The sequence below is a fragment of the Saccopteryx leptura genome, chromosome 8 (genome assembly GCF_036850995.1).
Source record: "Saccopteryx leptura isolate mSacLep1 chromosome 8, mSacLep1_pri_phased_curated, whole genome shotgun sequence".
NCBI classification, from domain to species: domain Eukaryota; kingdom Metazoa; phylum Chordata; class Mammalia; order Chiroptera; family Emballonuridae; genus Saccopteryx; species Saccopteryx leptura.
In genome coordinates this window covers 55,126,706-55,142,016 of record NC_089510.1, presented here as the reverse complement: position 1 = coordinate 55,142,016, position 15,311 = coordinate 55,126,706, and the positions used below count along the sequence as shown (strand labels likewise).

General features: G+C 39.9%; 1 protein-coding gene across 2 annotated transcripts in view; it reads left to right on the top strand.

Moving 5' to 3' along the window:
* OSBPL11 (oxysterol binding protein like 11) overlaps positions 1-15,311 on the top strand; it is a 95,216-nt gene that overhangs the window by 18,758 nt on the left and 61,147 nt on the right. For both annotated transcript variants that reach the window (XM_066346974.1, XM_066346975.1), the window contains one exon: positions 8,538-8,606. In XM_066346974.1, the coding sequence (XP_066203071.1) occupies positions 8,538-8,606 (69 nt within the window). The remainder of the gene's footprint in view (positions 1-8,537; positions 8,607-15,311) is intronic.

Here is a 15,311-nt window from a genome sequence, read left to right as displayed (position 1 = left end):
AAGCCCACACTCTTTCCATGATAATAAACAGCATCCTAACTTTCTGGAGGTATTAGAAATGAAATTCTACTTTTCCATGTGGAAGTTTCTTCTGTCTCATCTTCACTGAAGCTCTGTTTGTCAGATAGCCAGTTATTTTTGTGAGTGATTTCCCAAAGTTAGTTATCTGTGACAATCAGATTATGAATAGGATTTTTTCTTTTTCTGTTATGTGTAGGCAAAGATTAAATATATAGCTGTGCTTGTCAAATATTTTGTGTGAAATATCTCTAACTGTAAAATAGTAGGTACCCTCAGAGGGTCTTGTTTGTAATTTTTTATAAAGATTTTATATATTCATTTTAGAGAGGGGAAAGAAAGAGAGAGACAGAGAGAGAGAGAGAGAGAGAGAGAGAGAGAAGGGGGGAGAGCAGGAAGCATTAACTCCCATATGTGCCTTGACCGGTCAAGCCCGGTTTTGAACTGGCAGCCTCAGCATTCCAGGTCAACGCTCTGTCTACTGCGCCGCCACAGGTCAGGCCCTCATGAGGCTCTCATATTCTGTTCTGTAAAACATCTGTTATTGGGTTTTCCAGAGGTCAGTGAATAATATTTTGAGTTCAGAACCAGTTGAAAGATGGGACATAGTGATCAGAATGGATAGTGTCTGGGCACTGCTCTGTTGCTTGGCAACTGAGCTACTTTAGTGCCTGAGTGAAGCCATGGAGCCTTCCTCAGCACCCAGGGCCAATTTCACTAGAACCATTTGAGCCATGGCTGAGGGAGGGGAAGAGAGAGATTGAAGAATGGAGAAGCAGGTGATTGTTTTTTCTGAGTGCCCTGACCAAGAATTGAACCCAGGACTTCCACATGCTGGTCCGACGCTCTACTTCTGAGCCAATTGGCCAGGGCCAAAATTTTGTAACCTGTAGTTATAATAATCTTAGTAAGCAGTTCCCCATATTGTTAGAAACTCATAAACCTTTTAATTGGTGAATATTGTTCTGGGGTATTTTAAAATTATTCTCCTAGTGCCATTTATTTAGCTTGTTTTTCTTCTTTTCCTCTTCATTTATTTCCTCTTTTTCCTCATTTTTTTATATTTTACTATTATAAATAGTGCTACAGTGGACATGGTTGCCTATTATCTTTGTCTACATTTTTAATCATTTGTCTTAGCCTAGGCACCTAAAAGTGTTTTGGGGTTGTTTTTTTTTTGTATTTTTCTGAAGTTGGAAATGGGAAGGCAGTCAGACAGACTCCCGCATGCGCCTGACCGGGATCCACCCGGCATGCCTACCAGGGGGCGATGCTCTGCCCATCTGGGGCATCGCTCTGTTGCAACCAGAGCCACTCTAGCGCCTGAGGCAGAGGCCACAGAGCTATCCTCAGCGCCTGAGCCAACTTTGCTTCAATGGAGCCTTGGCTGCAGGAGGGGAAGAGAGAGATAGAGAGGAAGGAGAGGGGGTGCCTCTCCTGTGTGCCCTGGCCGGTAATCGAACCCGGGACTCCTGCACGCCAGGCCGACTCTCTACGACTGAGCCAACCGGCCAGGCCTAAAAGTGCTTTTAAGGCTCTAAGCAGGAGGTTGGATCTCTCCTTGACTACACTCTTTGATATAGGTTAAGACACAGTTGAATTTAGAATTTGTTTTGTCTGATTTGAATATATGGGCTTTGAATTGAATGGGTTTTGTTTTTGCAGACTACTCAGCATTGTCTTGTGGTTTTACCTTCCAGTTGTTTGATTCATTCAACAGAGATTTATTGAACACTTGCTCTATTCTAGGCCATGCACGGAGTGCTGTAATAGGAGGAGCGGAAGCAGTCACTACTCTGTGGAATATCTTTTTGCAGCAGGAGGTACACGTGTTGCAGTCACTGCCATCTGTTACTCCTTTCCTTCGCTGAGCAAGCTGTTCCCTCCCTTCATCATTCTATTTATGTTATTGAGGAAATGAACCAAAACTAGGCCTTTTTGGAGGACAGTTTTTGCCTAATAGAAAGTAGGAATTTTGATGGGGCTTGACGGGCGCCTCCTTTATACCTACTACAGCTTACATAAGTTCCTGCCTGCATTTAAATACCTTGAGCAGTGTCTAAGACTAATTCCTCTGCCAGCACTGTGGAGCCCACCTGTCTCCTATTTCCCTGCTGTCTTTCTCCTGAGTCTTGAGCCTTTCTCTCTTGACAATCTACTTTCTGTTAGGCACTTAAAACTACCCTCTTTAAGCACATTCTCTTAACCACTCTTATTTCTCCCAGTCTCTTTTCAGTTACTGCCATCTGGCTCTGCCTCCATCATTCTATCTCTTGGTTCTTAAACCGAATAGAAACGTGTCAGTCTTTATCTTTACCCTGCTATAGCATTGAGCATTCTTTTTTTTTTTTAATTATTACTACAGAGACAGAGAGAGGGATAGATAGGGACAGACAGACAGGAACGGAGAGAGATGAGAAGCATCAATCATCAGTTTTTTGATGCGACACCTTAGTTGTTCATTGATTGCTTTCTCATATGTGCCTTGACTGCGGGCCTTCAGCAGACCAAGTAACCCCTTGCTCAAGCCAGCAACCTTGGGTTCAAGCTGGTGAGCTTTGTTCAAACCAGATGAGCCCACGCTCAAGCTGGCGACCTCAGGGTCTCGAACCTGGGTCCTCCGCATCCCAGTCCGATGCTCTATCCACTGCGCCACCGCCTGGTCAGGCGCATTGAGCATTCTTGACCACAACTTGAAATGCCCCTGGTTTCTTCCTATTACTCAGCTACTACTTGTCTCCTATTTTCACTCCTCTTGCCTTTAAGACTTCTCTTTAGGGTTCTCTCTTTGACTCCTTCCCATCTTTTGTCATTTTCTAATATTTCCTGTGTTATTTTATATACTCTCATGGCTTCAAATACCAGTTCATATCTATCTATTGATTACCACTAAATCTGTGTCCAACCCAAGCCATGCTACATTGGGTGTCTTCCTATGTATGTCCCACAGGTCCCTTAAATTCAGCATGTTATATTGGAACACATCCAAAACTTCCTTTATGGTCTCAGTTTCTCTGAAGCATTAGTATCGACACAGTTGTTCTCTCTGGAAAAGTGGGTGTTGTCCTTGCTCCTCTCCCACTCTACTCTGACTTTTGTTCTCTTTCTTACTTCGCATCAGTCAAGACCAGTCATTTCAACCCAAATCACTATTAAATCCTACGTCTTTGGTTAGTGAACCCTGTGTCTTTAATGGAATTCCTTTCATTTGTATGTCAGCTAAAAACACAATCTCAGCCCTTGCTGATTGGCTCGACAGTAGAACATCCGCCCAGTGTATAGAAGTCCTGCATTCGATTCCTAGTCAGAGCACACAGGAAAAGTGACCATCTGCTTCTCCACCCCTCCACCTTCTCTCTCTCTCTCTCTCTTTTTCTCCCTCTTCCCCACCCGCAGCCATGGCTTGAATGGTTCAAGCAAAGTTGGTTCCGGGTTCTAAGGATGGCTCCATGGCCTCACCTCAGGTGCTAAAAGCTCAGTTGTTGAGCAACGGAGCAGTCGACCCAGATGGGCAGAGCATCGCGGAGTAGGGGGCTTGCTGGGTGGATTCCAGTCAGGGTGCATGTGGGAGTCTGTCTCTCTGCATTCCTGCCTCTCGCTTAATAAAAACAAACAAACAAACAAAAAACAAACACAGTCCAGTGTGTCTCTTTTCCAGTAGGAGCCCTTTTCATTGTCTTTTTCTTCGGATACTAGAGTTCTCCTATATTAGATTATGGATTGAGGATGGAGACGAATTAGCTTTTTTATTTTCTCACCCCTTTTCAATGGATTTTCAGAATGCTTTGCATTTAGAAGGTACTGAGTAATTGTGTTGAACTGAAATGAACGGATTTGAAACTATTCAAAAATAGGGTAAAGATGTGTGTGTGTGTGTGTGTGTGTGTGTAATAGAATACCACTTAGCCATAAAAAAGAATGAAATCTAGCTGTTTGTGACAACATAGATGGACCTTGAGGGTATAATGCAAGTGGAATAAGTGAGGAGGAGAAAGACAACTACCATATGATTTCACTCACATGTGGAATCTAAAAACAAACATAGAGACAGAGAGTAGATTGGTGATTCCCAGATAGGAAGGAGGTTGGGGTGTGTAACATGGGTGAATGGTGTCAATTGTATGGTGATAGATGGTCACGAGACTTTTCAAGGTGATCACTTTATGGTAGATAACAGATTCAAATTCTAATGTGGTATACTTGAGAATTATTTAAAAATAGCTTAATTTTAAAAGCTATATATCTTGCCTGACATTCTATCCACTGTGCAGTGGCACAGTGGATAGAATGTCAACCTGGGACACTGAGGACCCAGGCTCAAAACCCAGAAGTCACTGGCTTGAGCACGGGCTTATCCACCTTGAGCATGGGCTCACCAGCTTGAGCGTGTGGTTGCTGACTTGAACATGGGATCGTAAACATGACCCCATGGTCGCTGGCTTAAGCCCAAAGGTTCTGGTTTGAGCAAGGGGTCAGCAGCTCAGCTGGAGCCCCCCGCTCAAGGCACATGTGAGAGAGCAATCAATGAACAACTAAGGTGCTGCAACTATGAGTTGATGCTTCTCATCTCTCTCCCTTCCTGACTGTCCCTGTCTGTCCCTCTCTCTCTGTCTCTCGCTAACAAAAAAAATAAAATAGAAGAAAAAAGTTACATATCTTCCTTAATTTGGATAAATAAAGGTAATTAAGAAATAAATGTATTATAATAATGGAGATTTAGGAATTGAAGCATTCATTATTAAGACATATAGGAGATGAGCCTCAAACTAAATATAATTATGCCACTTGGCGTAGTTCAGTTATTCAACTATTTTTATAGACTGTCAGCTTCTAGAGCCTATCCTAATTGTATGTTAACATGTTTAAAAGATCAGAATATACCCAATTTGTTGAGTGGTAGAGTTGCTGAAGGACTAAAGAAGAAATTAACTTTTTCATTGCTTATATTTTAGTATATTAGTCTTTTGGATCATCATCTCTCTACTTCATAGAACACAAAATAGGATTATGATATAATCAGATATGGGGTGTGTTTCCACTTTAACAATTAGACTTTATTCATTTTTATTCATATTTACAGTTATTTTAAACCTACTATAAAAAAAATCACGCACTTTAAATGGGAGAAAAGCATGAAGCTTAAGAGTATTACGTGACCACTCAATTATACAGCCATAGAGAGAAGAAAGGAGAACAAATGGTATTTGCCTACAAAGCTCTTTATGCTAGCCACCAGATGGCACAGTCGTTCCACGTCAGCTGGTGGCACTGACTATAGCAGACAGGAAGGATGAGAGAGGAAGGACTGTGCAACCCGCTTTTCTAAAGAATAGGGTGTTCTTAAGTTGTTCTTTGTAACCTCAGGTGTTTGTTTTATATAGCAAAAGCAGCCCAGTAGTTTATAATTGCATGTTCAAATCTCTGATTCTTTTGAGGCTGGCTTTATGCTGCTATCAAATAAACCATGTCAGTATCTCTCTCCTAATTAAGCCTGAAGCCTGGGAAAGATGTAAGAGCCAACAACAGAAGTATCAGTATCTCTCTGCTTTTTCAAGTACCAATGACCCACGAGAAATGGCTTTGCTGTGACCTGGGGCTGGGAAGAGAGGAACTCTAGTAAAAACTAAAGGGCTTGCATTTTTAGAGAAGAATCGCTTCCTCTATATCCACATCCTTAGAAAATACTGAAATGAGAATTAAACTGTTCCTTTCAGTTTTAACATGATAGAATAGAAATATAATTATCACAATGGTAATCAACGTGGTCCCTAATGCCCACTAGTGGGCATTCCAGCTTCCATGGTGGGCGGTAGCAGAGCAACCAAAGTATAAACAAAAAGATAGATTTAACTATAGTAAGTTGTTTTATAAAGATTTATTCTGCCAAACTTAGCGAAAATCCGACATAAAGTACTTGGTAAGTAATTATTATTATATGCTTTAACTTGCTGTAACTCTGCTTTATAAATTTTATAAAGTAAAGTTACTTCCCTACTTTATAAATCACCATGACTGTGGAACCGGTGGGCGGTTAGAAAATTTTACTACTAACAGAGATACAAAAGTGGACGGTAGATATAAAAAGGTTGACTACCCCTGAATTATCAGAACATCAGGTTGGCATTTTAGAATTTGACTACCTTTGCTTCTTTAGATTAGTGAACTTTATGAAACCGAAAGGACTTGAGCAGTTTCATTTAACATTAATAACTAGTGTTGCCTGCTAACCTTGGAATAGAAGAATAGTACAGGGAACAAAATTTAGTTATGGGTTCAGCCTTTATTTTTAGATTTTATCTTTATTTTCAAGCACTTCGAAAAAATTAAATCAGAAAGGCACCAAACATTGAGTTTATTACTGCCCTTATTCACCAGTAATAGCTGCTAGATCTTATAATCAATTTTGGCTATTTTGTTTGCCTGAGAGAGTGTCCTTATCTTCAACCCCTTTCATCTGTCATTCGGGTCAATCTAAATCTTTTTTGGACTTTGTTTTATTGGTGTGTCAGCTCTCCCTTGCTTTTTTGCCTTTGACATTTTTTTTTTTTTGGTAAGATTTTATTTATTGATTTTAGAGAGAGTGGAGAGGGGGGTGGTTAAGAGCGGGAAGCGTCAACTTATTGTAGTTGCTTTTTTTTTTTTAAGATTTTATTTATTCATTAGAGAGAGGGGAGAGAGAGAGAGAGGGAGAGAGAGAGAAGGGGGAGGAGCAGGAAGCATCAACTCCCATATGTGCCTTGACCAGGAAAGCCCAGGGATTTGAACCGGCAACCTCAGTGTTTCCAAGTTGACGCTTTATCCACTGCGCCACCACAGGTCAGGCAGTAGTTGCTTCTTATATGTGCCTTGACTTGGCAAGCCCAGGGTTTCGAACTGATGACCTCAAAGTTCCAGGTAAACGCTTTTCCCACTGTACCACCACAGGTCAGGTAACATTCATGTTTTACAGTTGCTAATTGCCTGACACTTTTAATTTCCTAGATGCTGGTTAGTTGAAATTTTACCAAATATGCTCTGTGATTTAATGTAGTAGACAAAACAAGTGTTTAATATTCATTGCATTTTGTAGTGTAAAGTTAAAACTTTAGAGTAGATGTGCTTAAAATGTATTCTTTTTTTTTTTTTTTTTTTTTTTTTTCGAAGTTGGAAATGGGGAGGCAGTCAGTTAGACTCCCACATGTGCCCGACCGGGATCCACCTGGCATGCCCACCAGGGGGCGATGCTCTGCCCATCTTGGGGCGTCGCTTTGCCGCAATCAGAGCCATTCTAGTGCCTGAGGCAGAGGCCACAGAGCCATCCTCAGCACCCGGGCCAACTTTGCTCCAATGGAGCCTTGGCTGCGGGAGTGGAAGAGAGAGACAGAGGAAGGAGAGGGGGAGGGGTGGAGAAGTAGATGGGCGCTTCTCCTGTGTTCCCTGGCTGGGAATTGAACCCAGGACTCCTGCATGCCAGGCCGACGCTCTACCACTGAACCAACCGGCCAGGGACAATATATTCTTAATGTAATTTACAAAATCAAAAAATGAAGCCTACATTTAGAAAAGATATATCAGTGTAAGTCTAGCTTTAACATATTTTCCTAGTTATAAGGAAACTTAAAATAGTGAAAAAAAATTATCAGTGAGATACTGCATTTTCTAGGAACCACTGTAATAGACCTTACATGCAATAAATGAAAAAATAAGGCAGGAAGTAAAGAATCTCAAGTGTAGTAAGGCTGATGATCCAGGTCCCAAGTAAAAGCGCCCAGGGCAAGACCGGTAGTGAGTGCTTTCCCTTCTGCCTGTCTGGGGTGGGGGAATAGGAGTGAGGATGTCGCACTCTCATCAAAAATAGGATTGTCGCTGTGGGAGTCCAAGGAATCAGAGACAGCTTGGCCTCTTGTGTGTCCTGTCAGAGTGAGGAAGAAGTATTGGGTATAGAGGCCTTTTTAAATATATACTAGAGCCATAAAACTAGATTTTTTTTTCACCACTGAATTGTTATAAAACATTTTTTTAATGAAAAAAAAACACCTTGTATTGACTTATGTATTAAAGGATGAATGTGTCATTTTATATGCCCATGTCTGTAGCTACATCTATGCATAGGTACACATGTATATGTATGTATGTATACAAGACATTTCCAAGTCAACACTTTGTTGTTATGACTAAAACTATCATCACCATTAGTGTATTACGATATCTCATATAAAACATTTTTATTTATAATTATATTTATAGTATATTCAGATTTATGTAACTTTATACTTATATAATGATTTTATATTTGAAATAATATAATTATGTTGGATTATACTTGTTTTGAAGGAATCTGATAAAATGAAGTTCCATGGGTATGAAATTTGGGGGGTTAAATACCTCTGTTTGTTAACCTACAACTTTTACTTCTGATGAAAATTTGAGGCATTTGTAGAACATATATGTCTACAGCTATGTTTAAATCTATACAGTTTACTTCCTGATATTTCTTGCAATTTTCACTGACTTGAGCACTTTCTAATTTCTTGAAACAGTGATCACATGGAAAATGTGTATGGCTACTTAATGAAATATACCAACCTTGTCACTGGGTGGCAGTACAGGTAAGTGTGATTATTCTATGACATTATTCTCCTAAGAGACCAGAACTGGGGATGATAATTTTCTATTCTGATATTATTTCAGTATAAACATGGCTGGGAAACCATCAGGGAAGGATTTACCATGTTTTCTAAAAGTCTGAGGGCTTCTCATTTTTAGAGGTTGGGAGAAGTTGACATCTTCCAAATGATAGCCTCCAAATGCCTCAGATTACTATTATTTTAGGATTAGAATCAATTGTTTACCTGATTTGGGCTTATTAAAATACTTTCGGTGATTATGCTATTCAGATGGTTTGGAGGCACCAAACAGATTTGTGTTAGGTGCCTATTTTGTGTACAATTCTCAAAACTTCTCTGGGACCTTGAAGTTTAATTAGCCAACCCAGGGTCACACAGGCCAGTTAGTAAGTAGCAAGGCCAGCTATCTTAAATAATTCGTAGAATTGGCAGTTGTGGAGCAGGAGGATTAAACATTTATTTTTTAAATTATGGTAAAATATATCTAACAAAATTTACCATTTTAAACCATTTATATGTGTACAGTTCTGTGGCATTAAATACATTCACACTGTTGAGCAACCATCACTGTGTTCCGTCTCCAGAACTCTTTGTCTCCTCTCACATCGATACCCATTAAATAACTCTCCAGTCTCCCCTCCCCCACCTCTGCTAACCACCGTTCTACTTTCTGTCCGTATGAATTTGACTATTCTAGGTACCTTGTATAAGTGGAGTCAGACAGTATTTATTCTTTTGTGACTGGCTTAGTTCACCTAGCATGATATCGTCAAGGTTCACCCATATTGTAGCATGTGTTAGCTTTTCCTTCCTTTCGAAGGCTGGATAATATTCCGTTGCATGTATATACCACATTTTATTCACCTGTTATCTGTCAGTGGATATTTGGGGTACTTTTACCTCTTGGCTCTGCTGAATAATGCTGCTATGAATATTGCTGTACAAATATTTGTTTGAATCCCAGCTTTCACCTCTTTTGTGCACATCCCAGAAGTGAAATTGCTGGATCTTATGCTAATTCTATATTCCCCTTTTTGGGGAATCTCTGGACCACTTTCCAATGTGGCTACACCATTTTACATTGCTACCAGCAGTGCACAAGGGTTCTAATTTCTACACATCCTCACCAACACTTATTTTCTATTTCTTTTTTATAATAGTCATCCACAATCATTTTGTGGATTTTAAACTTTTTAAAAATGAAAGTGCTAGAATTTGAACCCACACAGTTCTGACTCCAAAGTGTATGTTTTTACATTGTATTATATTACTTCTAATTCATATGTCATTTGGAGACTTCTGCTTTTGGCTATGCTAGAATAACCAAAGTTGAACTTTTCTTCTTACCTTAAACAACTATGAAATGAGATATAATATATAAAAGAAAGATTTTCATACATTTTAAAGAATAATAGAAACATTGATGAAAATGTGATTGTTTAATATGGAAGGCAGTTTGGGCCATGTTTAGTTAGAAATAACGTTAGGGAATCCAAATAGGAGTGACATGCAAGAAGTTTCAAAGCTGGATATGAAAAATTAGTAGGGAGTTGTTCTTATTGAAGCAAAAAGGGCAGTTCTCCAGGGTTCCCATCTTTTGTTCAAAAAAAAAAAAAAAAAAAGCAGAGTCAAGGGAGCCTTTTCATTTTGTATTTTTCCACCTCAGTTTTTTGGTAATTTGTTGAAGGCTTACACATTGAAATGACATACAGAATAATAATTTAAAATTTTTTTGTTCTCTTAAGAATAAGTTAACTCTCCCGCCCAACATTCAGTAACTTTTATTCATATGATACCATAGAATATTACTGAGACTGTCTCAGAAGTGGAACAGAGTAAGCTCCAAACATACCCAAGCATATAGGGGTTAGTATATGTTCAAGATGACATTTCAGGTCAGTGACAACTTGAGGATGCGGGGAAAAGCAGGCAGGTGTTTGCATTGTTGTATGAGGCAGCCTATTATAAAGATTTATTGGCTACTGGTTGCCTGGAGAGTTAGCCTCCAGATTGAAGTAAACATTCTAGATAGGGGCATTGCCTCTGCCAGTTTAATCTCTCCAGCTGTGTAAGAGGCTAGTTTAGCAGCACCAGAAAGTGTGGGGATGATGACAACTCATTCCTGTTTGCTACTAGGAACACAGGATCTATTACCACCTTGCCCCATCAGAGAGAGGTCTCAGCTTGCCAAATTGGCAGTTGTAGTCCCATTTTAGAAAATATTTCATCTTCCATTTTTTTGTCACTCTGGTACAGGAGAGAGAGAGCAGGTCCTCAGCATGGAACATATAGATTGAATGATCGAAGGGGAAAAGAAAGGGTAAGACCATGTTAAGGGACCCTAGGCTTAGTAGCTCGGTTTCTTTGGCATGTCTAGCTACTTTTGTTCATGTGCTACAGGTGAAGCTTATGTAACAAAAGCACTGCACCTGTGTCAGATACTGAAGCTCTGTTCCCTGTAATCCATGTCTGGTTTGACTATGGACGATTTAGAGCAATTTAGAACTTGACTTAGAGCAATTTGGAGAAATCTGGCATGGGCATACTTGTATAAATAACTGCTCGCTGTGCAATCTAGTGCCCTAGGAAAGTACATAGCAGCAAGAACCTCTCCTGAACCCACCTCCCTCCACTGTTCAATTCAGATTCCTGAAGGTGAGATCACTTCCCATTTGGCTTAGAAATCTATGATACACTGAACATTAAAGCCCCAGGATGGTCGGAGCAAAGTACATGGTTGTACCTTTCCTTCCAGAATCCTCACTAAAGTTAATTGCTCTCATCATAAGATATACTTCAGAGTCAGAATAATTTTGTGGATTAAAATTGCATTTGATGAAGGAAATTTTTTTTTTTAGACGAGAGACAGAGGGACAAACAGGGACAGACAGACAGGAAAGGAGAGAGATGAGAAGTATCAACTCATAATTGTGGCACCTTAGTTGTTCATTGATTGCTTTCTCATATGTGCTTTGACTGGGGGGCTCCCAGCTGAGCCAGTGACCCCTTGCTCAAGCCAGCAACCTTGGGTTCAAGCCAGCGACTTAGGGCTACAAGCTAGTGACCCCACTCTCAAGCTGGTGACCCCGGGGTTTCGAACCTAGATCCTCAGCCAACCAGGCTGATGCTCTATCCACTGCACCACCGCTTGGTCAGGCTGATGAAGGAAATTTAAAGTACTGCTACTTCAATGAACACATGAATGATCTGGGCAAAGCCAATTGAAAACCCTTTGGGAAGGATTTATTATTCTAGATGACATTAAGAATATTCATGATTTGTGAGACGAGGTCAGAGTATCAGCATTAATAGAAATTTGGAAGAAGTTGATTCCAACCCTCAAGGGTGACTTTGAGGGGTTTAAGACTTCAGTGAGGGAAGTAAATGCATTTGTGGTAGAAACAGCAAGAGAGCTAGAATTAGAAGTGGAGCCTGAAGATGTTCCTGAATTGCTGTAATCTCATGATAAAACTTGAACAAATTAGGAGTTCCTTTTTTGGAGGATGAGCAAAAAACATGGTTTCTTGATTTGGAATCAAGAAGATGCTGTGAAAATTGTTGAAATGACAACAAAGGATTTAGAATATACGTAAGCTCAGTTGATAAAGCAGCATCAGGGTTTGAGAGGGTTGAATTCTGCTGTGAATAGAATGCTGTCCACATCATTGCATCCTACAGAAAACCTGTGCTCAGTCAGTGCTGCAGACTGCATTGTTTTATTCTAAGAATTGCCACAGCCACCGTCCTTCAGCAGCCCCACCCTGATCAGCCGGCAAAGTGGAGGCAAGACCCCCGTCATCAAAAAAGTATACAAGTCACTGAAGGCACTGGTGTAGGTTAGCATTTGTTTTAGAAATAAAGTATTTTTTAATTAAGGTATTTATTCTTATTTAATTTTTTTTTAAGCGAGAGGAGGGGAGATAGAGATACAGACTCCAGCATGTGCCTCGACCAGGATCCACCCAGCAACTCCCATCTGGAGCAGATGCTTGAACCAACTGAGCCACTGGCTGTGAGAGGGGAAGGAGGGGGGGAGAGTAGTAGGTGGTCGCTTCTCATGTTGCCCAGGGGATTGAACCTGGGACGTCCGCACATGGGGCCGATGCACATTTTTTTAGACATAATGCTATTGTACACTTGGTAGACTACAATATAGTGTAAATCTAACATTTATGTACATTGGGAAACCAGAAAAAATTTTTGTGAATTACTTTATTGCAATATTTGCTTTATTGTGGTAGTCTTGTACCAGACATCAGTATCTCTGAGGTATACTTGTATTGGGAAATGATCACCACAATAAGTCTAGTTTACATCGTCACCATACATAGTTACAATTTTTTTTCTTGTAATGAGAACTTTTAAGATCTAATGTCTTAGCATCTTTCAGATATACAATACAGTATTAACTGTAGAGTGACCATGCTGTGCAGTTATTGGCTCATTTCTATAATTTTATTAGTCCCTTCTCACCCTTACTTTCTGTATATCCAGGTGAGTGTCTCCCATGCTGTAAATTTGTGGTAATGCTTTGGGGATAAGAAATATGGGTTCATAGCAAACTTAACATTTTCGACCATATTGTATTCTAAATTTTCTTTGGATTGACTGCTTTTAGAAGAGATCATTTTTCTTTGCCTGTTGAAATAAATTGTACTTATTGCTCAGAGCAGTGGGAAGAGATTTTTTTCCTTCCTTTCTTTCTTGTTTGTTCATTCTTCTTGTTAACAGCTTTATTAAGATAGAATTCATATATCATACAACTTGCCCACTTAAATGTATAACTCAGTGATGCTTAATATATTGAAGAGATTGCTTTCATGTCTTTGTCCATTTGGCTACTCTAACAAAATACCACAGAATGGGTAGCTTATAAACAATAAATTTGTTTCTCACAGTTCTGGAGCTTGGAAGTCCAAGATCAGGGTGCCAGCGTGGTCGAGTAAGGACCACGCTGTTCCTATTGCAGATTCCGGTTGTATTCTCACATGGCAGAAAAGGGGCAAGGGCGTGCTCTTGGATCTTTATGGGGGCACTACCTGTAATCTTATTCATGAGGGTTCTGCCCTCATGACCTAATCACTTCCCAAAGGCTCAGTCTCTTAAAACTATTACCTTAAGGGTTAGGATTTTTTTTTTTTCTGAAGTTGGAAACGGGGAGGCAGTCAGACAGACTCCCGCATGCGCCTGACCGGGATCCACCTGCACGCCCACCAGGGGGTGATGCTCTCCTCATCTGGGGTGTCGCTCTGTTACAACCAGAGCCATTCTAGCGCCTGAGGCCGAGGCGACAGAGCCATCCTCAGCGCCCGGGCCAACTTTGCTCCAATGGAGCCTTGGCTGCGGGAGGGGAAGAGAGAGACAGAGAGGAAGGAGAGGGGGAGGGGTGGAGAAGCAGATGGGCACTTCTCCTGTGTGCCCTGGCCGGGAATCAAACCTGGGACTCCTGCACGCCAGGTCGACGCTCTACCACTGAGCCAAAGGGGTTAGGATTTTATCATATGGATTTGCGGGGAGGACACACCCAGATCATAGCAGATTCATATGTTCATTTTACTTAGGACTGGTCTTATGTTTCAGAAATTTAAGTTTGTGTTAGTGATCATTTTATGTTAATTCAAATAATTCATTCAAATCTTTGGGGAAATAAAAATAACCTTATTAAACATGGGCAAAGTTTGACAGGCAGTTCACTATAAGTAGAACTATGGATGGTCAATAACGCATATGTAAAGGTGTTTAATGCCTGTAGTAATTAATGATATGGAAGTTTTAAAGCTCTCAAAAATGTTAAAATTAATATATATTTTTTACCAAAATATATAAACATAATTTTAAAAATCAGAAGCATGCTAAAAGGTGAACAAGAAAAATAGTAGTTCTTTGCTTTCCCATCTCCCTTCTCAGGTGACTACTTTCAGCTCCTTTTGCTTGCTTCTCATTGTTGTTTTTCTTTTCCTGAGTAAAAGGCTGATTCTGTTCTCTCCCAGTTTGGAATGGTTGCTGCACTGCTTAGATACCTTCTGGGGGATAGCTCAGTTGGTTAGCATGGTCCTGCCTAGAGCTTGCTGGTTTGATCCCCGGTCAGGGCACATACAGCAGCAGATCGATGTTCCTCTCACTCTCTCTCTACCCCTCTCTTAAAAAAAAAAAAAAAAGAATAATAAATAAATAACAAATTAAAAGAAAATATCTTCTGGGACCTTGAACTAGATCAAACTGTCTAGGATTATAGAGCACATTCACATGTAGAATGCCAAATGGCTCTCAGCCCAAACATTAATGTTTTTGAAATTGGAACTTCTTACACTTTTTAAAGAAAAGAGCTATTACACTAATTACATTGGAATCTGACTTAATATATTTCCTAGAGTAGTTAATCTAGAACCAAGTCAGAACATCAAATTCTTTTCCGAAGTGTATCAGTAGTTCATCATTTAGTTTCAAGTTTCTTATGTTTCTGCATCTCCAGTTGCAGCTTTTTCATTTTTAAACAGGATAAGTAATCTTTAGTTGTGGCCTACTTAATGATACATTCACATTTGACATTTTTCTTATTGTAAATTTCACTGATTAAATCTTAACTTAAATTAATTTTTTACCTAGTGTTTCGTTAAACCTCAGAGTTCATGTTTTGATTTATTTGCCATGAATTTTAAATACAAATTCTTGCTGCCATTTCTCTTT